Genomic DNA, 22,278 nt, shown 5'->3' on the forward strand with positions numbered 1-22,278 from the left:
GTGTGTATGGGTCTTGTGTTGGTTCTGTTTCTCAGAAGAACCTTGATGAATACAGACCTGATCAGTATAACAGAAATTTTAAACCTACGTTAGTGGTTCTAAACCAGGCTTGTGACTCACATTGAACCAATGAAATGTGTGGAAATTTTTATCTGAAATCCTGGAGTTCTTCCTTATCATTCTGTAAGAGTTTCTAGTAGTGATTACCTCTGTCTTCCTCTAACAGTAGTTTCCTTACCTATGAGGCCTGGAATGGCAGCAGCCCTTTTATTGGGGATGAAGCTAACACACAAAGACCAAAGAGCCAGAGAACTTGCAAAAAATGGACCACTGAAGCCTGTCCTAGCTCTGGGATTTGTTTTCCAAACCACATATTTCCTCATTGTTTAAGTTGTAGTTAGATTTTTGAGACCTGCAGCCAAAATTATTCCATGTTAATGTGATATTTTCTCTCTCTCTTTTTTTTTTTTTTTGGTTGTTGTTTCGTTTTTTACCTTTTGAGACAGAGTCTGACTATGTCACCTTGGGTGGAATGCCATGACATCACAGCTCACAGCAACCTCAAATTCTTGGGCTCAAGTAATCCTCTTGCCTCAGCCTCCCAAGTAGCTGGGACTATAGGCCCCTATCATAACCCCCAGCTAGTTTTCTATTTTTAGTACAGATGCAGTCTTGCTCTTGTGTAGGCTGGTTTCAAGCTCCTGAGCTCAGGCAATCCACTCGCCTCTGCCTCCCAGAGTGCTAGGATTATAGCCATGAGCCAATGTGCCCTGCCGTTTCTTATGTGAAAGAACTTAACATAAGTTCTTTAGGACATTAAGAAGCCAGTGTAGCTAAGACAGATTCAGGGAAGATTTGAGCAAATCCCACAGGTGAGCTGGACAGGGGTCTTGCAGCCGCTATGAGCTGCACCATCGAAAAAATCCTGACAGACGTCAAGATGCTGCTGGAGAGGCTGAGGGAGCCTGATGCAGCCGCCCAGTCGCTGGTGGATCAGTTGGCGGCCCTGCACCGGCGAGTGGCCGCTATGCGGGAGGCGGGGACAGCACTTCCAGACCAGTATCAAGAGGATGCATCCGATATGAAGGACATGTCCAAATACAAACCTCACATTCTGCTGTCCCAAGAGAACACACAGATTAGAGACTTACAGCAGGAAAATAGAGAGCTGTGGTTTTCCTTGAAGGAACACCAGGATGCTTTGGTACTCATCATGAGCAAGTATCTGAAGCAGATGTTACAATTAATGGTTGCTAAAAAAACAGTAGATGCTGAACCAGTCCTGAAAGCTCACCTATAGGCGAAATGCCTATATGCCTCTGGCCAAAAAAGCCACTTGAGAGAGAGCAGTGAAAAGACTTTGTGCAAGCATACTTGTAAGAAACTGAGGCAGAATCCCATGTGGCCAGGTTGGTTGTGAGCCTAACATGACTAAGGCTTTGGCTGGAATAGCATTTCCAGACTGCGTTAAGGAATTAAGGCTGACTTTATAAGGCCAATGTGTTTTTACCCGATTTGTGATAAATATCTGGGTCCCTTAAATACATTAGAACCTCCATAGTTGACTACCTGTCTACATTGACCACCTCTGTGAGTTGACCTAATTTTCATAAGTCACATATATGTCAGTACAGTATCTAGTTCCCTATGTTGAACATCTCTGTATGTTGACCTGTTTGTTACAGTCCCTTGAGTCAACTCGTTCCTCTCTATTTTTATTTTGTCAGCTGATGATGTTAAACTTTAACAGAAGGGGGAACTAGAGAAACATTTCTGGAGCCAAAAGGTTGGTATTGGTGTCCTTTCTTGGCATGCTGATGGGCAGTTTGCTGACATGGGGTCCTGATTCTCTGATACTACTTCTGTAATGCATGGTAGCCAGCAGCTTCTTCTGACATCTACCTTGGGAAGTTTTGCAGCAAAGTGCTTCCAGTGAGACACTTTCCCATGAACAGTTTTCCCTGGTACCTTAAAAAATAGATTTCTGGCAAGTTCCAGAGGATAAAGTTTCAACAGTTTCCATTACTGTGGACCACATTGACTTCCTAGCCATCCAGTGATCCACTGCTGTAAGCTCTCCAACAAGGTCTGGATCTCTGTCCTGGGGAGTGACTGATTCCTCTACTTGCTATTCCTCTACTCTTTAGAACTTTCTTACTTTTTACTAGAGATTATATTGACACTCCAATTCCCTGTTATAGTTAATATTTCTTTATATTAAACATCCCCTGTTCAAATTACTATGTGGTTCTCTCTCCTGATTGGATCCAGACTAATATACTCTCGACCTGGCTGATTTTATTCAGTTGAGCATTATTATCATTTCCTCAGAAATGTCTTCTATAATTCAAATCAAATGTTATTCCTTTACTTTTCCTTTATAGAACTCTTCATAATTTTAAAATTATACACTATACAAATAATACAAATATATTATTTGTATTATTATTATTATATCCCTATTTTCTTCCTACTAGATAATAAGGTCAAAAAGGGCAGGGATTATGTTTATTTTGTTTATTGCTATAATCCCAATGCCTGTCATAATTCCTGATTATCAAAATACTAAGGCAGAAAATAATCAATGAGGGCTTACTGTATAGAAGTCACTGGTGACAACTAAAAAAAATCCCTATTCACAAGGAGTCATCAAATTTATATAAGAAAATAAGACTCATACAAAAAGTATAAAGCCTTTCATAAGTCCAAATGGTAAGTACTGATAATTCAAGGACAATTAAGAATTTTATTTTAAAAAAGACTTTACATTTATTATACACATCCCTAGAAATTAATTTCTTCTCAGCTAATTCAATTTTATTCATTATATATCAGCAGAAAGGGAAATTGTACAAATGGGAGCAATTATACATTTGAGAATTTTTTTGTTATGTTGATGGTGAATTATTATCTGAGAATTGTATTTTTTCATTTGTTCTATTCATGAAGGTTTCCTAGAATAAAAATAATTAACAATAGGGAAAAATTACTCATATTTTTTCTTTTCTAGTTTAGAAGTTCCCTTTAAGCATTTCTCTTTTTTAGAGACAGAGTCTCACTTTATCGCCCTGGGTAGATTGCTGTGTGTAAATTGAAAGACAAAGAAATTGGGTCAATCACTTATAAATCATAGCATATTACTTTCTATTTTTAGCATTTCCTATTAAATTAAAAAAACTTCTAGAAGATATAAGACAGGATGGAGATTATTCAACATATACTGTGTCAAACTGAAAAAGGAATAAACAGAGTTAAAGATTTCTTTGACCAGAGACAAGAAAGCTGTCAGAGAATGCAAAATGGAAGTTAGACTTTTTGACTGTGTGCTTTGAAACTCCTCGTTGAGATGAACCTCATGCACAATTTGCTCTTACGGGGAGTTCTGTAGATGTAAAGCAATAGAGATACTTTTGTGGCTGCAAAGTTTAGTACTGTTGGGCTAGAGACTGTTAAAGTACTTTAAATGTGCGGTAGTTAAGGGAGGTCTGCCATAAAACAAACCTTACAGCTAAAATTCAGATTTAGAAAAGCCATATTCAACCACATAGACTGGGCAACTCCACTAGTGTTTGCAGTTCCCCACAGGCGTACCGTTTGGAAATTCGGATACGCTACACGGAGGCCGGCAAGGTTTCTATTTCTGACCAGAGGATTATAATCATTTTATTTTAGCAACCTTTTTAGTACAAGGCCAAAGCCAATAGGACACTTTCCAGACCCTCCCATCAGTTTTCCGGACTACAGCTAAACAGGGATACACGAGGGCGGATGTCAAACCGCATCCTGCCAGCCAGACACTGCCAAGCCCATCCCCGTCCTCCACCCAGAAAGAGCTGACTTTCTATTGGAGCACCCTGGGGGCATGGCTGCTTCCCGATTGGTTCAGAGGAGGAGGCGAGAGAGAGGCGTGTCTCTACGTCACACCCGCCTCTACAGTCTCCTAGTTGCTCAGGGTTGTGGAAGGGTTGGGGTAAGAAAATAACCCGGAACGACCTTTACGAGCCTCAGTCGGCCCTCTTCCGGAGCTGATGTCTCCTCCCACCAACCTTGTGAACTCCGCCCCATGCCCCGCCCGCGCTGGGCGTCAGGTGATCTCAGGCCAACGCGGTCACGTGGCGGGGGCGCGCCCGCCTGTTGTAGCCATGGCTGCTGCAGGCCCTGGTGTGGTGAGGCGAGTGGAGGAGCTCGGGGACCTGGCTCAGGCCCACATACAGCAACTTAGTGAAGCTGCCGGTGAAGACGGTGAGGGAGAGGAGGAGAGGGAAGTGGGTGGGGCGAAGCGGTCCAGGGTTGGCGCTCGAGGGCTGTGAAAGCTGGAGGCTGCAGCCCGGTGGTCGGTAGAGGTCCCAGGCCGTAGCGAACCGAGGTCTTCTGGCCTCCGCTGCGCTGTTTGCCGGCTCCTCGGAACTCACATTTGAGGGCATTGGCTTAATAAACCCGTTTTAGATCCGGGAAAATCTGTCCTGTTAGGGTATCTCAGCCAGATCTTTGCTGTCAGGTTTAACTGTCTCAGAGACTAGGAAGAGCGTAGCGTCTGAATAAAAGTATAAGGGAAAGTTTACATTATTGTTTAATGTAAGTGTTAGTACTCAAAATAATAATGGTGGTTTTGCATCCGGTAAAGATAGATAGGCATGTGTAACAACCTCACGTTTTCATTGCTGCGTTGTAAAATTATGATTTATGTTTTGGATTTAAAACTTAACTGTAAACTATTCTACAGAAGAGATTTACATTGATGTAATTTAAAATATACTTTCACATACATCATCCCAATTCTCACAGACGCTCTGTATTAGAACACTTACTTTGGAAACTTATGGGCGATTTCTTTAGGAAAAAGTGGCTTAGAGAATTACTTTCATCTTCTCATTTTAAGTCCAATATTGTCTTCATTATTTCTTAGCTGCCGGTAGTTCTATGCTAACACCTTTCTGAGTTTTGAGTCCTTATTACAGATAGGTTTTAAAATTCTTGTCGACTGATTTATTGTCATCAGATTCATAGGAAAACAAAAGTGAACATTTAGTTCCCAAGCGATTGAATAGTTAGTGAATTTAATAGAGTCTGTGATAAAATGCCCTCATTTCAGTGAAGATTCTTTGCCAAATTATCTTTTCTCAGGAGTTTGTTTCTTCAGTGACCCACAGACCACAATGAAAGTGATTTTTTTTTCTTTTTGGTTTGTGGTAAGTGAACCCTAAGATTCACATGAATAATTCTTGGGTAATAGATAGTAACTATTACTTGGAAGTGTGTTTACCTTAGCTCTAATTCCAGCTCCATTTGAAGCAGTCCAAATATATGAAAGAATGTTTTTTATTCAGTTCTTATGAAATCCAACAGCCATTTCCATTTTCCTTGGAACAGTTCTTTAATCCTGTCTAGAAAGAGTGAGGGCTGGAAATAAAAGTCAGTGGTGCTAAGTATTGTATTCTTGTTGGGAGGCTTTACACTTCTGAAAATTTGCTACAATGGTTCATATTATGACCTATAATCAGTATTGAAATCAGTTCAATCTTATTAAAGTATTAACTAGCATGATTTTCTTTTACGAAGTTTATAATAAGATTTGCATGTATTTGAATTGAACTTGGCATTCTTTTCCCACACAACAAAAATAATACACAAATTCAAAATTTGTCCTTTAATGTAACAACCATGTATAATATTTATATGAGGTTATAGAAGTTTAATATTTCTCATTGTCTTCTGAAATTAGATCAAATACAGTAAGAAATTATTCCTTTTAAGAATGTTATCTTTTTTATTTCTGGCCAATTCATTTATTTCTCATTGTACAAGAATAAATATGTTTACTATCTGGAAGTATACCATGAGAGGAACTTTTTCCAGAGATATTATTCTGCTTTGCCAATCATTTGACGAATTTAGTTTTAGCTAAAGTACTGTATTTTTATGGGCTTTTCCGAAATGTCAAACCCTCCTTACATACATAGTAATTAGAGTTCATGTGACATACATCTTTAGCAATGGTTTAGTGAGTTGATGCAAGCTTTTACGTTTAAAATAATCTGCAAGCTAAGGAGAAAATATCAACACACTTTCTTTTGAGACAGAGTCTCACTTTGTCACCCTTGGTAGTGTGCTGTGGCATCACAGCTCACAGCAACCTCAAACTCTTGGTCTCAAGTGATTCTCTTGCCTAAGCCTCCCAAGTAGCTGGGACTGCAGGCACCCACCACAATGCCTGGCTATTCTTAGAGACAGGGTCTCTTTCCTGCTCAGGCTGGTCTCTAACTCATGAGCTCAAGCAGTCCGTCTGCCTCAGCCTCCCAGAGTGCTTGGATTACAGGCGCCAGCCACTGTGCCCTCCCCTCTATACAGTTTAAAGGCAGCACCTAAAGAATGCTGTGTTCCATATAATTTCAGTTCATAGTAGTATTTTTTTTTCTGAGTTGTATGGGTGTTACTTCTGGGCTAAGGATAGGAAGATAGTGCTAAAGAAGTAGCTGTCAATTCAGGTGAATAGTAGATCTTACAGTGATCAGAATCTGGTCTATGATGTATAGGTAGTCTTTACCTGGGAAAACTTAGTCATCATATGATTACCAGGGGACATAACCTGTTGGTACTTTTGCTCCAAAACTGGACAGATTACCTGTCTATATAACTGATGAGGTTGGATCAGATGAGCCTGGAACAACATCGTCTGTTGGCCAATGACAGGAAAGGGTCTGTATTTCAGAAAGGAATCATAGAGGGGTAAACTCAGACATTTCAGTGTCTCCATATCTCAATTTGACTGTATGAAGTAAGGCAGAAGGTTGTACAGTATTGTGGAACAGATTTATTTTATTTTATTTTTTTTGAGACAGAGTCTCACTATGTTGCCCTGGCATCACAGAGTGCCCTGGCATCACAGCTCATGGCAACCTCAAACTCTTGGGCTTAAGCAATTCTCTTGCTTCAGCCTCCCATGTAGCTAGGACTACAGGTGCCCACCACAACATCCTGCTATTTTTTTGTTGTAGTTGTTGTTGTTTAACTGGCCCGGGCCAGGTTCAAACCCTCCAGCCTGGGTATGTGTGGCTGGTGCCATAGCCACCGTGCTATCGGCACCAAGCCACAGGGAGCAGACTCATAAGAAAAGGTGAAGTCATACAATAAATGAAGGAACTATGACATTAGAGAAAGAGAAAAAAATTAGGAGACAGTAAAGGGGGAGAGAGAGTGAGTTGTGATCAGAGGGCATATCAAGACTAGTTTGTTTTCTTCTAGATTTTGAAGAAACAGGGTAATTTGTTTCATGTCTAAGTTTTTAAAGGAATAAAATGCACAAGTACGTTATGCAATTTTAATTGTTAAGCTATAAATACAATTATGTTAAACTTATAATGGTTCAAAGTGTTGACATTTTATGAGGCATTTGATTTGGGTCAATTGTGTTTGTTTGTTTGTTTGTTTGTTTTTTTCACAAAACAATGTTTTATTTTCTTTAAATACTTTTAAGACAGGGTCCAGGGTGGCCTCCTGGGCTCAGGCAACCCCCAGTAATGCCTGTCTACAGAAGACTTATTGTGGGGGAGGGTGGTGTTGGCAGAGAACGGTGCAGAGGAAACCCAGGCCAGACCTGAGGGGAGCTCAGGAGGTCCGGATGGCAGGCTGTTTGGGGGAAGGACTGATGAGAGCATCCTTCTAAGTGGAAACAAGTTGCTCTTAAGATGTCTTCCTTAATCAGTGTGGGCCGATTGTGTTCTTTTAGAAAACATTTACAATTACATTTATGAAATTATAAGTTTTTAGTGGAAACCCTTTCTCTAGGTTTATGTATATTATTTATACTATTCCAGTGAAAGTTTTATACTTGATCTTAGCCAAAAGGCTGAAAAGTGATACCAATTAAAGGTATTTTAAGTGTATCAACATCTTAAGTAAATATTGTGAGAATACAGATACATTCAAGAAAAGGTAACAATGAATTCAGAAAGTTTTCAGTCTTTTCCTTTCTAGAATAAATTTTTGTAGTTAAGATTAGGCATTCTGGTATATTTTATGCTTTAGATAAGGTATTATTACTACCATGATATTTCTCCATGTATCAAAATTTTCCTCTCATCATTTTAAATATATAATTGCTTCTATTTAAGTAGTACTCTAAAACTATGTGATGTAACCATCATATTTTTATTCCTTACAGATCACTTTTTAATTCGGGCCTCTGCAGCATTAGAAAAATTGAAACTCCTGTGTGGAGAAGAGAAAGAATGTTCAAATCCATCAAATCTTCTAGAACTTTACACACAGGTATTGAACTTTCTGTTAGGAAGTACATGAAGGTGGTTTTGCCTTCAGATATGATGAGCCTAACAACTACTTACAAACCCCAAAGAACTGTTACAGTCCGGCAGGTACTTTGCTTCACTGTCTTTCTTTCAGGAGCTTCCTGCTTATCTGCATATGATGGATGTCATCTCATTTTTTTTACATCAGTATTTTAAATATTTTAATTTATTTTCTAGAATAAGGCAAAAGACCTAGAGATATAGATTTAAATTTCCCAGACCCCTGAATTCTCTTTATGATTTTGAATGAACAGAGAGATCACTTTCTGCAGGATGATAATCTCTCCTTCCTGGCTTAGCCTTCTATACAGTAACACTTAGCACTTCAGGAGCACTAACTGTGCTGTAGGTAAAGTTCCTGGTGCATTAACTAATTCTGGAATTTAGAAAGGTGTTGAGTCCAATTTGTAATTTTACTAATGAGAAACTGAGGCTCAAAGCAGAAAAAATTTACTTAACCATGGTTATTTAGATGATTAGTGGTGGGACTGAAACTAGCACCCAGTTTCCTTCGTTTTAGCTCAATAGAGTAAAAAAACTAAAAGAATTGGGGAGTTTTAAGGTACCTGAACAGCATGTCTTTAGTATTTAGGAATGTTGGAGACTTAGTATCTGAATTCCATAAGGTTGATTGTATGCTTCCTTCACTGGGTGGCGGGATACGTATCCCCCAAATACTGGCTCTGCATTTAGAAAAACATAAATCCTTTAAAGATTCAATATACAGAACTATAGGTAGTTGCCTTAATTTGATACAGCAGACATATAGAAAATTTTCAGGAATTATATATGTATAAATAGCAAATAATATAATAATTACATTTTTCTTAATTGTATATAATTAAAACAAATGTGTTTTATTTTTGGAGGAAAACAAGATTATCATTAATTCAGTACTTTAGTAAAATATCTATGAAGTTTTCTGTAAGATTGTCTCAAATTATGTTTAGATACAGGTATTTTGTCTACTTCTCAAACTTAAATACTGTTCTAAAAGACTTAAATGCCTAATAAAGCACCTATATGTGCAAGATTAAACTGTAAGAATTATTCTTTCAAATTAAATCATTTTTAGGTACCTTTTTTTTCTTTTTCTTTAGGCTATTTTGGACATGACATACTTTGAGGAGAACAAGCTAGTAGATGAAGATTTTCCTGAAGATACTTCTTCACACAAAGTAAAAGAGCTGATCAGTTTTCTTTCAGAACCAGAAATTTTAGTTAAAGAAAATAATATGCATCCAAAAGTAAGTTTTGCATTCCTGGGAATTATGGTGAATGTTATTAGTTCTGGCTGTCCTGCTCTTGAAGTCTGGGTTTTTCTTCTTGAATGTATCTTTATTTCTGTTTTAAATTAAGATTGAAGGAGGGAGATAAGAGAGCTCAACACTTCATACCAGTGTGTCACAACTAAAGTATCATATTTTAATAAATGTTTCAGAATATTTGCATAATTCATATGAGATTGTAATTGCAGTGCCTAATCATTTTTTAAACAGATAACTCTCATTTCTGCTCCCTTTATCTTTGCAGATGCTGTGTTTTCTTGAAGGTTACTCTTAATCTAATTGCCATATCTGTTGTCCTTGTTACAATACTTGTCCTTCTGAACATATGTTGATTTTCTTAGTATTGATCACCCCTTTCCTCTGAGACTTGAATGCTCCTTTCTCCTTCTTCATCTTTTTTTTTTTAGGAGGTAGGATCTTGCTTTGTCACCAGGCTACAGTGCAGAGGTGGCGGCCTGATCATAGTTCACTGTAACCTCCACCTCAGACTCCAAATAGCTGGACCTACAAATGCATACCACCACACCCAGCTAATTTTCCTCCTACCTTGTCCTCCCAAAGTGCTGGAATTACAGGCATGAGCCATCAAACTAGGCCATCTGCTGAGAAGCTTTCTTTTGCTCTTTCCCTGGCAACTACCATCTCTTCCATTCTAAAAACTAAAGTTGAAAGAGTAACACAGGATAACTCATTGTCTCTGACAACCTGTTCATGTGCATTGTATTGTTGACTCTAGATAATTCCAAGATTCATATCAAGTGTTCTTGTCCTGAACACTCTTTCAAACAAATAATTCCTCATCTTTAACTGTCTGCTACTATCTGCTTAGATATCTTTTTTATTCTATATATTTATCAGGGAAGGCTAACTGTGGAAACTCATCTTCCCCAGGTTTAAATGATATACTGCTGTAAAAATTTTGGGTTTTTGCGTATAGCTTTTCACTAGTTTATTCTAGCAGTAATAGAAATCGTGTTACTTGCTTCAAGTAACATTTCTAAAACGTTATATTTTTAATCAGATTATAACTACTTACATTTCAAATATATTAGGGCAGTATTCTACTAAAAATATTTTTAAATTATTTAGTAAACCTATTTATGAATTTGAAGTAGTTATTTTCATTTTCATGTAGCAGCAAACTTCTGTGTTTTTATGATTCTGAGTAAGGCATTCCTTTGGAAGCAAAGGGCACATTTTGTGACATGAGAGTGTTTTTAATTGATGCATTTTTGAAATTTAGCTTTGACTTTTATAAATGTCAAATTCTCTTTATCTATGTCTTTTTTTGTGTTGTAGCACTGTAATTTGCTTGGGGAAGAGCTACTGGAATGTCTTTCTTGGAGGCGAGGAGCTCTACTATACATGTATTGTCATTCTCTGACCAAAAGAAAAGAGTGGCTCTTGAGAAAATCTACTTTGCTTAAAAAGGTAAAGAGACCTTCCTTATACATTTTTGATTGTCGATAATTATAGGTTTCAAAATGCTGTCTTTGTTATAATGGTAAGAGTAGTAGAACCAACAGGTCTGGCTGGATTTGTGTTCTAGATCTTTTACTTCCTGTGCCTGTGTAATCTTAAATAAATTGGGATTGTTTTGAAAAGTAAATATGATAGCACATGGAAGGACTGTGTGAACTGGGAAGTTCTACATGCTTTTTTAAAGATCTATATTTTTATTATTTTAAATATAAAATAAACTATTTTAATTTTTAAGCTTTTTTTCCCTCTGGCCTAAAGAAAATACTTTGTTGTGAGCATCTCTGTCAACCAAGTAGTACTTCTAGAGAACCCACATAACTCTGCTCCTAGAAAACTGTTCTGACCAAATCATTAAATCCAAAAATATGGATCTTACTATTTTATCACTAAGGATTTGATCTTGCATTAAATGTACACAGAGGTGGGACTGGAAATGGAAGGTTGTCACACTTTCAGATGTAAAAGTTTGATCATAATATTTTTATATTATAAGTAGATACATGTTTTTAATAAATTGTTGAACACATCTTTATTATTTTTATCCTTTTTGCCCTCTAACATCTGTGACATGTATATTAATGAAATGTGTTCTTGGTTGACCTTTTTTTTTAATTTTACTAATTGGGACGTTTGAAAGGGTATACTTATATTATGAATGTCTTGGAGTGGGCAGGGCCTTATACCATTGAAATGTAATGGCCATAAGCTACGTCTATATATTAGCCCACTTTTTTTCTTGAGTAAAGACTGGAAAAAAGATTAATATTTGAAGTTTATACAGCTTTGAATAAAATGCTTTTAATTCTTTGGCTTTGACTTTCATTTAGTACCTTGTTGATGGGATCAGTTACTTGCTACAGATGTTAAATTATCGATGTCCTGTCCAGTTAAATGAAGGAGTTTCTTTCCAAGACCTAGACACAGCTAAATTACTGAGTGCAGGTAATGTGATCTCTTTTTAAAGTTTTGTAAGTGATTTAAATCTTTTTAAGGTTTTCTAGCCAAAAGCTAGTGAAATGGAGATTGTAAGAAACAATCTCTTTGTTAGATTTTACTCTGATTTAAATAAATTTCAAGCTTGATTGTAGACAAAAAAGTAATTTAAAAAGTTCAAAGATCAGGGCAGCACCCGTAGCTCAGTGGGTAGGGCTCTGGCCATATGCACTGGGACTGGTGGGTTTGAACCTGGCCCAGGCCTGCTAAAGCAACAATGACAACTGCAACAAAACAAATAGCTAGGTGTTGTGGTGGGTGCCTGTAGTCCCAGCTACTTGAGAGGCTGAGGCAAAAGAATCGCTTAAGCCCAAGAGTATGAAGTTGCTGTGAGCTGTGACACTGTGGCACTCTACCCAGGGTGACAGTTTGAAACTCTGTCTCAAAAAAAAGAAAGTTCAAATATTAGAATCTTTTTATGTAGGCCATGTAGTTGGCTCACGCCTGTAATCCTAGCACTCTGGGAGGCTGAGGTGGGTGGATTGCTTGAGCTCACAAGTTGGAGACCAGCCTAAGCAATAGTGGGTCCCTGTCTCTGCTAAAAATACAAAAAAAATTGGCAAGAGGAAAAAAAAATTAGGCTCAGCACCTGTAGCTTAGCAGCTAGGGCGTCAGCCACATACACTGGAGATGGTGGGGTTGAATCCAGCTTGAGCCTGCCAAACAACAATGACAACTATTACCAAAAAATAGCTGGGCATTGTGGCGGGTAGCTGTAGTCCCAGCTACTTGGGAGGCTGAGGCAAGAGAACTGCTTAAGCCCAAGAGATGAAGGTTGTGGTGAGCTGTGATGCCATGGCAATTTACCCAGGCTGACATAGTAAGATTCTGACTCAAAAAAAAAAAAGAAAGAAAGAAAAAGAAAAAAACTTAGGCAAGAGGATCACCTGAGCCCAAGAGTTGGAGGTTGCTGTGAGTCATGATGACAATACAGCATTCTACCCAGGATGACAGGTTGAGACTCTGTCTCAAAATAAAGAAGAATCTTTTATGCAATATAGAAAAATGCTTCTAATCTCTTCTGTTTAATAGTTTTGGAAGAGTTATGTATTGTGATATATTGTGGTTGCGACAGTGATAGTTTTAGTTACTTCACAGCTCCAATCAACATTTTGTCAGAACTAGGTTTCGGTATTTGTAACAGACTGGAAATAACTTTTCAACAAGGTAGATGTTTAGTGATCTTTCCCGTAGAAACCAGAGAGCTAGTACAGTGGCTCCATGGCATCATCATGTTATTATATTTTCTCCATTATCTTTAGAACCAGAACCCTTCACTTCAGGGGAGGCACTTTATATAATAGAGTATAATATAAGTGATGCTTTTCTGATTAGAATACTGCTTCATTTTCTGGATCCCAAGATGCTCTTGGACATCCTTCTATCTCACCTGTGTTTCAGGCTACAGGAATGGCTAAAGGAATTTCTTACAGTCAAATCAACTCCTTTACAGAAGCCTTCTTAGTTTCTTACAATCTCCATTTCACTGGCTAGAATTTAATCAGATGACTTAACTATGAGGAAACCTGGGAAGTATGGTACTTAACCTGATATATTCCTATCCAAAATAAAATTAAGGTTCTTTACTAAGAAGGCAGGGGAAGAATTTATACTGATGGCAACCATCAGTTTCTGCCACAAACATCTATGTTCTTGAAAATTTTAGGAACTGAATTTAGATTGTTATCTGGGTTTTAGACTGGAGCGGGGGGGAAAGAAGAACCCTTTACTTTTAATGTCTCTGTATAAGCTGAGGACCTGAGGTCCAGGTAAACTAGGTGACCTGCTTAAGGTCACATAGCTGCAAGTGACATTAGATCATATGTGCAAACTTGTCTTTATCTGAAATTTTTATGGGAAAAAAAGAAATAGGAGAAATAGTAAGAAAACTTCTTGGAAAATTCTAGAATTTTAAGTATATTTTAATTCTTACTTTTTTATTAGCCTCACTAGGATTTTCCTTTCTCTTTAAAAACATTTCATAGATAGAACAGGGTGATTTAAGTGTCATTAACATGGTGTCCAAAAATTGTTACTTTTTGTTCATTAAGACAACTTTTTTATCCTAAAGTAACTTATTGTACCACAAAGAGCTCCCCAGTGGGCAGAACATTTTGACAAACATAGGATGTTTTGATGTCTTTCTGGAAAAGATATATTAGTTCTGTTCTTCCAAATAAGTAATGAACCAATTAAAAGCATTGAAAATGGCCTTTTTAAAATCTCCTCAACTCACTCAAATGGACTAATTAAATTGAAGTCTTACCCTGGGGTACTGTTTAAAAGAAAAAGGTCAGGTAGGCACTAAGGCTTATTTAGAACAAAAGAGAGTGGCACAAATCACCTGTTTTTCTCATTCTCCTATTGCTAGCTATAAGTTAATGATACTCTTCTGAATTTTTTCTTCAGCAGGCATGTGACATTGGTGCTTTTTCTTTGTCATTCTTTGAATTTACTAGTCCCTACCTTCAATCACTTCCACAGTAGAAATCAAAAGAGTCAGATAGTGGTCTGGGTGCAGTGGCTCACACCTGTAGTCCTAGCACTCTGGGAGCCTGAGGTGAGTGGATTGCTTGAGCTCAGGAGTTTGAGACCAGCCTGAGCAAGAGTGAGACCCTGTCTCTACTAGAAATAGAAAAATTAACCAGGTGTTATGGCAGCGGGCACCTGTAGTCCTACTTACTCAGGAGGCTGAGGCACGAGTAATCACTTGAGCCCAGGAGTTTGAGGTTGCCGTGAGCTAAGATGACACAGTACTCTAGCCTAGACCACAGAGTAAGACTCTGCCTCAAAATAAAAAAAAAAAAAGAATCTTAAATCATTTTCCACAAGTAAGAAAACAATATGGGCAGCACAGCAGTTTTGCCATAGCCCTCAGTCTTCTTACGGTGTTAACTTCTTATTCTCAGTTAAAGAAGGTTGTTGTGTCCAAATCCATCCCTCTGAACATGATTAGATTATAGGCTTAGATCACTGCTAATACCTCATCAGAGAGGCTATATTTATTATTATTACTACTTTTTTTTTTGAGACAAATTCTCATTATGTTGCCCTTGATAGAGTGCCATGGCGTCACAGCTCACAGCAACCTCAAACTCTTGGACTTAAGCAATTCTCTTGCCTTAGCCTCCCTACTAGTTGGGACTACAGGTGCCTGTCACAACACCCGGCTGTTTTTTTTTGTTGCAGTTGTCATTGTTGTTTAGCAGGCCCAGGCCAGGTTTGAACCCACCTGCCTTGGTGTTTGTGGCTGGCACCTTAACCGCTGAGCTACAGGCACTGAGCCTCTAATTATTTCTTGTTAGCCAATCTAGAATCTGTAATTCTGAATAATTCCTAATATTTGGGGAGTAAAGTTCTATGTGAGACATCAAAATATTTTTGTGACTAGATCTTGGTGATATTATTTAAATCTAGGTAAAACAGTGTATAATTTTTGTTTTTTTCCCCAAGGCAAGATAATCATGTTGTTGTTTAGACATACTTGTATGTCATTAAATTTTCAGCATTTATGAATTACCAAATAATGTATACAATAATCCCACATACCTTAACCATGAGTACTCTTCCTTAAAGTGGGATCAAAGAACTTTAATCTTTGGATATAAACTTAATCAGACAAAAGGTTTGTAAAAATAGCCTTGTCAGAACTCAAGTGGGGGTAAATCAAAATACTGTTCAGCTTTTACATCCTTAGTTTATGCCCTTTTTAATACCACTGAGGACCCTGTATCCTCTATAGTTGTGAACTGATATCACTTAAGGGTGTACAAGGGCAGCATGCTGAAAAGAGGTAGTTAATGGGTACAAACATACAATTAGAAAGAAGTAAGGCTTGGTGCCTGTAGCTCAAGCGGCTAAGGTGCCAGCCACATACACCCGAGCTGGCGGGTTCAAATCCAGCCCGCCAAACAACAATGACAACTACAACCAAAAAAAAATAGGCGAGGGCATTGTGGTGGGTGCCTGTAGTCCCAGTTACTAGGGAGGCTGAGGCAAGATAATTGCTTAAGCCCAGGTGTTGGAGGTTGCTGTGAGCTGTGATGTCACAGCACTGTACCCAAGGTGACAGCTTGAGGCTCTGTCTCAAAAAAAAAAGAAAGAAGAAATAAGTTCTAAGGTTGATAGCAGAGTATGGTGGCTATAATGAACAATAATGTATTATATTTTTCAAAATAGCTAGGAAAGAACTTGAAATGTACTCAATAATAGAAAGGATACTCAGGTGATGGATATCCTAAATACCCCAATTTGGTCATTACATAGTCTATGCATGTAACAAAATTTCACATGTATATAATATACATAATATATACAAATATACCAAAAATAATTTGTATGACATATTTCTGTGTAACCTGTGTAGCTGTGTAGCTTCTGATTCAATAGATGAAGCCTAGGAATCTACTTTTTAATAAGCATCCTTAATTGTTATGATGTAGGCAGATTTGGACATCACTGCTCCCAGAAGGTGCCAGCCTGGCTGTTAGGTCTGTCTGTATGTTTTTGGTTAGTTCCCAGTGTCAAGAAAGAGAATTCATCCAAGTTAAGCCAATGATAAAGTGATCACAGATACAAAGCAATCACATACACAGCATTTATTGCAATGCTAAAGTACATCTCAGAGGGAAAGATGGGCCATTCTCTGCAAGTCTGCACACTATCTTTTATGTGCTCACTAGTTTGTCCTGCCTTTCCCCTGGCAGGATTAGTTACTGTTTCTCACCTTTGGTGTGATTGACAGGTCAGGGTTATATAAGAGATTATGTAACAGGTTAGGGTATATAAGTTTTCTTCCTACCCATGCATCCTACCCTTTCATCCTTCATGAAAACTTACATTCATGGTATGCTAATTAGATGGTAATGAGCCCTATGTCAGTTAAAGGTCACTAGGAGCCCCTTACTATGTTCGTCCCCACCAGGGAACAGTTCCTAGCTGCAATTTGGTTCCTAGCTACAATTTAGTTCCTGCTTATCGCCCTTAGCTACATCCTTGCCCCTTGTTTATCCTCCATCAGACCTAACATGGCCACTTTTTTTTTCTGTGACAGTCATCTATTTGCCCTCTCACTTCATGGAGATTTTTTTCTCTTCTCCATCCCTCCATGTAATACACATATCCTTCTCACTATCACATATGTTTTTACTAAGGGCATGTACAATGTAGTGTTTTACTGAAAAACCATGCTTGGTAGTACCAGACAAAGAAAATATCAAGGAAAATTAATAGAAACAAAGAGCCTAAATCTATGGAGTAGTGGATTCCTTGTAGGAATAGAAAGGAAGAAAGTGCCTAATTTTTACCTTGTTCATCTCTTCCTTTGATATTTTAATGCAGTAGTTTTGAAAGTATTTTATAGACCAGCAGTATCAGAATCACCATAGGCTTTAGGAATTGTTTTAAGAAAATCCAAATTCATAGACCCAACCCTATACCTAAATGTGAAATTGGAGTGAAGGGTCAGCAATCACCATTTTAGCAAGTCCAAAAGGTAATTCAAATGCAGGCAAAAGTTTGAGAACTACTGTTTATCATATAGCCATTCATTCTCTTTCTACTAATGCTTTCCTTGTAGCATATCTCTCTATAGTGGTCGTTGATCACTCCTTGCTAATATAAAGAATGAGGTTAAACTAAAGAATATGGCAAAAATTGTTTCTCAGCTCTCTCTTAAGAAAACATTTTTCATCAAGTGACTTCATTTTATGGGACATAACTGTAGCTCCCCCTCTGAAGGTTCTAGCATGTTTGAAAATTCAACTTTCCTTCCATTTTTGCCTCTGTCTCCTTACTTTCCTACACTGATCTTTTTAGAAATAACTAGACAGTGTAGGATCACAAAAATAAAAAGGATATATATTCAAATGAGTGTTATGTCTAATAGAAAATAATTCTGATTAATATCAGTGCTGTCCTAGTCTTTTCTTTGAGGTTTGCAGTTTTTTTGGAGTACAAAGGAGCAAAGTAAAAAGTGATTACGTGTCATATGACTTGTACTCACAAGGTAAAATTTGTTCCATATATACAAAGCATGATATAGTGCTGCCTATCATGTTTTCTTGAATGCAAGTCTCATATTCTGCTCTTCAGTGGTTATTTTTTTTACTGATTAATATGTTAATGAGTCACCTATTTTGTTAAACCTGTTGCTTATCTTGCTGCTGTTTACAAGCAGAAATTTGAGGTGAAGTGAAGTTGAAAACTGTAGGGATTAAAAACAGAAACTACCAAAGTTTTGACAGTTGAATTTTTCATTTTTAGTACCATCATAGTCATTTCTGTTGAAACATACTAGGCAAGCAGCTGAATTATGATGCTCATTTTTTTTCTGTAACCTTTTCTAATCACAGAAGTCCATTATAACCATTTATTTTTACTTTTGTAGCCTCAAGAAGTTAAATGCTCCTATATTTTAATAATAATAACTGGTTCCTGAAGCTTTCATACATTTTTATTATATACATTCCTTAAGAAAACTCTATGAATTCAGTAGAGCATGTCAATCTTCATTTTTCAGATTTATTAGTTGAGATTTAGAGTATTGGTAACTTGCCCAGAGTCACACAAAGACAGTAATTTATCTCCAGATGTTTTTGATTCAAATAGGTCTGTTTGTCTTTCTGCCAAATTAATATACTTTATGCATCATAAATGCTTAATTATGTAATTGTCTATTGGAAAAACTACCTGTAACAAGAATGCATTTTGATAAAAATTCTTCAGTATATTTTTTTCCTGGTAATACAAAGTATCTTAGCATCTTTAATTAAATATAGAATTATATGGCCTCTTGGGCATGATTATGCATAATATTTTCTGTAGACTCCTAGAGAAATATAGGAGCTATAGGATACTTGACTGTAGTTATATCAATTATTCTACAGCATACCCCAAAATAAAAGTTGTGTCTATAGATGGGATTAGGGAGTTTTTAAGTACTCAGAAATTATCTGCACACTTTTGAGTGTATATCCTGGATTAAATCAAATTCTCAAAAAAATTCTAAAGAGGATCTATAAAAGGTTAAGAGGTTCAGTGCCTGTGGCTCAAGCGGCTAAGGTGCCAGCCATGTACACCTGAGCTGGCAGGTTCGAATCCAGCCTGGTCCTGGCAAACAACAATGACAGCTGCAACCAAAAAATAGCCAGGCGTTGTGGCAGGCCCCTGTAATCCCAGCTACTTGGGAGGTGGAGGCAGGAAACTCGCTTGAGCTCAGGAGTTAGAAGTTGCTGTGAGCTGTGATGCCATGGCACTCTACCCAGCGCAACAGCTTGAGGCTCTGTCTCAAAATAAATAAATAAATAAATAAAATAAAATAAAATAAATAAAAAAGGTTAAGCATACTTAGCTAAATCATTCTTTAAAAAATTTCTCTAATAGTATCCTTTTTCTTTTTGCAATGGACCTCTTTAGTAGGATAGAGATAAAAGTGCTAACAAGGATTATATTAGTGATATTTGGCTTTTCTAAGTGGTTACTGTTAAATGAGTAGAAAAACTGCTTAATGACAAAAGGAATTTATTGGACTTTAGTTAACAACTCGTGTTTCTTTTAAACTTTTAATTCTAATCTGTCAACCTAAATGACTTTCCCAGGAATATTTAGTGACATTCATTTGCTGGCTATGATGTACTGTGGTGAAATGTGTTACTGGGGATTGAAGCATTGTGCTGATCAACAACCAGAAAATTATGAAGTGGATACTGGTGTTTCTGGAGCAAGCTACCCTACACACAAAGAACTCTTGGATTTCCAAGAAGTAGGAGAAAAAATTCTGAAGAAGTATGTGTCTGTGTGTGAAGGACCCCTGAAAGAACAAGAGTGGAATACAACGAATGCAAAACAAATTTTAAACTTCTTTCAACAACACTGTAACTAGTAAAAGTTCATCTAGTTCAAACAAAAAAACAGACAGACCCAGGAAATGGAAAAGAAAGTTCCAAAAAAGAAGACATTACACTGAATTTGAGAACCTTACACTGCTTCAAGATATCAGCGTGGGTACCCTTCTTTAAATGCCATCACCATGTTTCATTATATCTTTGTAAACCTGTAAAGGACTGATTCTAAATGGCATGTGTGTTATTCTAACTACATTCAAACTACAGGTGTCCTGTCACTAATAATGAAGAGTAACTCAATTTAGCTTTGCAAAGTTTTTTTCTATTACTTTAGATTATTTTTTATTGTGGTAAATATATATATAACATAAAATTTATAATTTTAACCATTTTTAGATTATTTTTAATTTTCTTATCTTGAAGTTTGCCATGAAGATTTTTCAAAGATTAAAGTCAAGTCACCTCACTGCTTTGGATATATACCATGGATATAAATGTAAGTGAAATGGAAGGTTATGACTAATATTCAGATTCCATTTCCAATAAGGTAAATAATGAAAAATTCCACAAAGGAATCATTGTGTTCAATTATTTTGCCATGTATTACTAATTGTTTTTAAAATTTTTCTCTTTTAGGCATTTTGTAAAAATTTAAAAATGGTTTTTCTATTATATTTTTAAAACATGCATGACTCCTCAAATGAGTACTGAAGATAAAAATCAAGTTAGGTTTGTCCACCATTAATTAGTTCAGTTAATATGGTTTTAAGGTACATCTTTTCATGTGGTATTGAAATTTTAACATTTTTGCCTTTATTGATAGGGGCGAGTGTTAAAGGCCCAAGAACTAACTTGATACCTTGTTAATGGTCTTCCTGTCTACCTCAACTCCTGTTGTTATCTTGGGATGATTCTTCTGATATCTTGCTGATATCCTGGACTTCTGCCCCAGGGACTTTGTCACATTCCAGCAACTTACTCTCATGGCCACACCTTGAATGTCATCATATTGAGTTTCTCTTTTCAAAATCTTAAATTTCAGTAACTCTTCATCTTTTCAGCTTTTTCACTTCCATATATATATTCCTATATATACACACATATATATCTATACTTCCATATATTTATATGTGTATGTGTGTATATATATTTTATATATATGTGTGTATTTGTATGTATAAAAATATATATATATATATTCCCCTTTATTTTCCTTCTATAATCTTTGGTTTTTTCACAGCCTCCTGTTCTTTTTTTTTTTTTTTTTTTTTGAGACAGAGCCTCAAGCTATCCCCCTGGGTAGAGTGCCGTGGCCTCACAGCTCACAGCAACCTCCAACTCCTGGGCTCAAGTGAGTCTCCTGCCTCTGCCTCCCAAGTAGCTGGGACCACAGGCGCCCGCCATAACACCTGGCTATTTTTTGGTTGCAGCCGTCATTGTTGTTTGGCAGGACCAGGCTGGATTTGAACCCGCCAGCTCAGGTGTACATGGCTGGCGCCTTAGCCACTTGAGCCACAGGTGCCGAGCCAGCCTCCTGTTCTTTGACTGTTCCCCTTACTCCTGAGCTATCAGCCCCTTTCAGATTTTCTTGCTTCCTTACCCACCCTCAGCTTTGTGGAGCATTGTATCAACTGCTCTTACTCCTCCTTGTCTGTCAGCCTTGCCATTCTGCAAGCCTCAATTGGATTAATCCTATTTACTGTCTGCCTTTTCTGGGTTGCTGAGTTCTGTGTGAAGGGCATGCCATCCTTCAAAGTGAAATCACTGTAAGTGGCTTGCTTCAACTTTAAAAAAGCCCTCGATGTAAGCCTTTTGTTAGTTACTGGGGCAGCCTCTTTCTTTTCTCCCACTGTAGATAAGCCAAACTTCCATCACTTTCCTCAGGCCCTCTGCACCTCCCCTAGCATACGGCCCTTTCTTCTATGCTACAGAAAATTGAGACTATTAGAGGGTCAACTTATATTTGCCAACTGACACTTTTTCCCCTGCTTGAGAGAAAAAGAGGTTGCCTGTTTCCTATGGAAGGTAATCTGTGCTACTCATTTCATCTCTGCAGTCTCCCTCATTTCCCCGTGGCATCTCAGTTTTAGGTATTGATCTTCCTTAGGGTTCTGTCCTCCTCCTATTCCTCCAACATTTTTTTCTTGTCTCTAAATCCTCTTATGCAAAATCTTAGGATTTATGGTCATTTCTAGCCATAGGGGCTTCTTTTACCACCTATAATGTCAGACTAACTCACAAACCTGTTAAGTTGAATCCCACTTCTCTCTTGCCCCCAAACCTTATTTCAGACTGTCTGTTAAGTATTTTCATGTAGACATCCTGTAGTAATTTTAAATTCAGTATATCTAAATGAGTCCTCAT

General features: G+C 37.4%; 1 protein-coding gene and 1 pseudogene across 1 annotated transcript; both read left to right on the forward strand.

Annotated features, from left to right (window-relative positions):
• Nucleotides 1–901: 901 nt before the first annotated feature.
• LOC105887288 lies at nt 902–1,300 on the forward strand (annotated as a pseudogene).
• Nucleotides 1,301–4,123: 2,823 nt separating this feature from the next.
• On the forward strand, nt 4,124–21,008 carry CUNH5orf51 (chromosome unknown C5orf51 homolog). The gene is made up of 6 exons (XM_012807078.2): nt 4,124–4,242; nt 8,162–8,268; nt 9,407–9,553; nt 10,895–11,026; nt 11,905–12,019; nt 19,669–21,008. The coding sequence occupies exons 1-6, from the start codon at nt 4,143–4,145 to the stop codon at nt 19,950–19,952; spliced, it is 885 nt and encodes a 294-aa protein (XP_012662532.1). The 5' UTR covers nt 4,124–4,142; the 3' UTR covers nt 19,953–21,008.
• The last annotated feature ends 1,270 nt before the right edge of the window (nt 21,009–22,278 follow it).

This window comes from Otolemur garnettii, unplaced genomic scaffold, assembly GCF_000181295.1.
Source record: "Otolemur garnettii isolate 467f Iridium unplaced genomic scaffold, OtoGar3 scaffold00063, whole genome shotgun sequence".
NCBI lineage: Eukaryota > Metazoa > Chordata > Mammalia > Primates > Galagidae > Otolemur > Otolemur garnettii.

Coding starts and splice junctions, on each gene's coding strand:
- CUNH5orf51 (XM_012807078.2), top strand. CDS start 4,143: ATGGCTGCTGCAGGCCCTGGTGTGGTGAGGCGAGTGGAGGAGCTCGGG. Junction 4,243..8,161: donor TGAAGCTGCCGGTGAAGACG/GTGAGGGAGAGG, acceptor TATTCCTTACAG/ATCACTTTTTAATTCGGGCC. Junction 12,020..19,668: donor AGCTAAATTACTGAGTGCAG/GTAATGTGATCT, acceptor TGACTTTCCCAG/GAATATTTAGTGACATTCAT.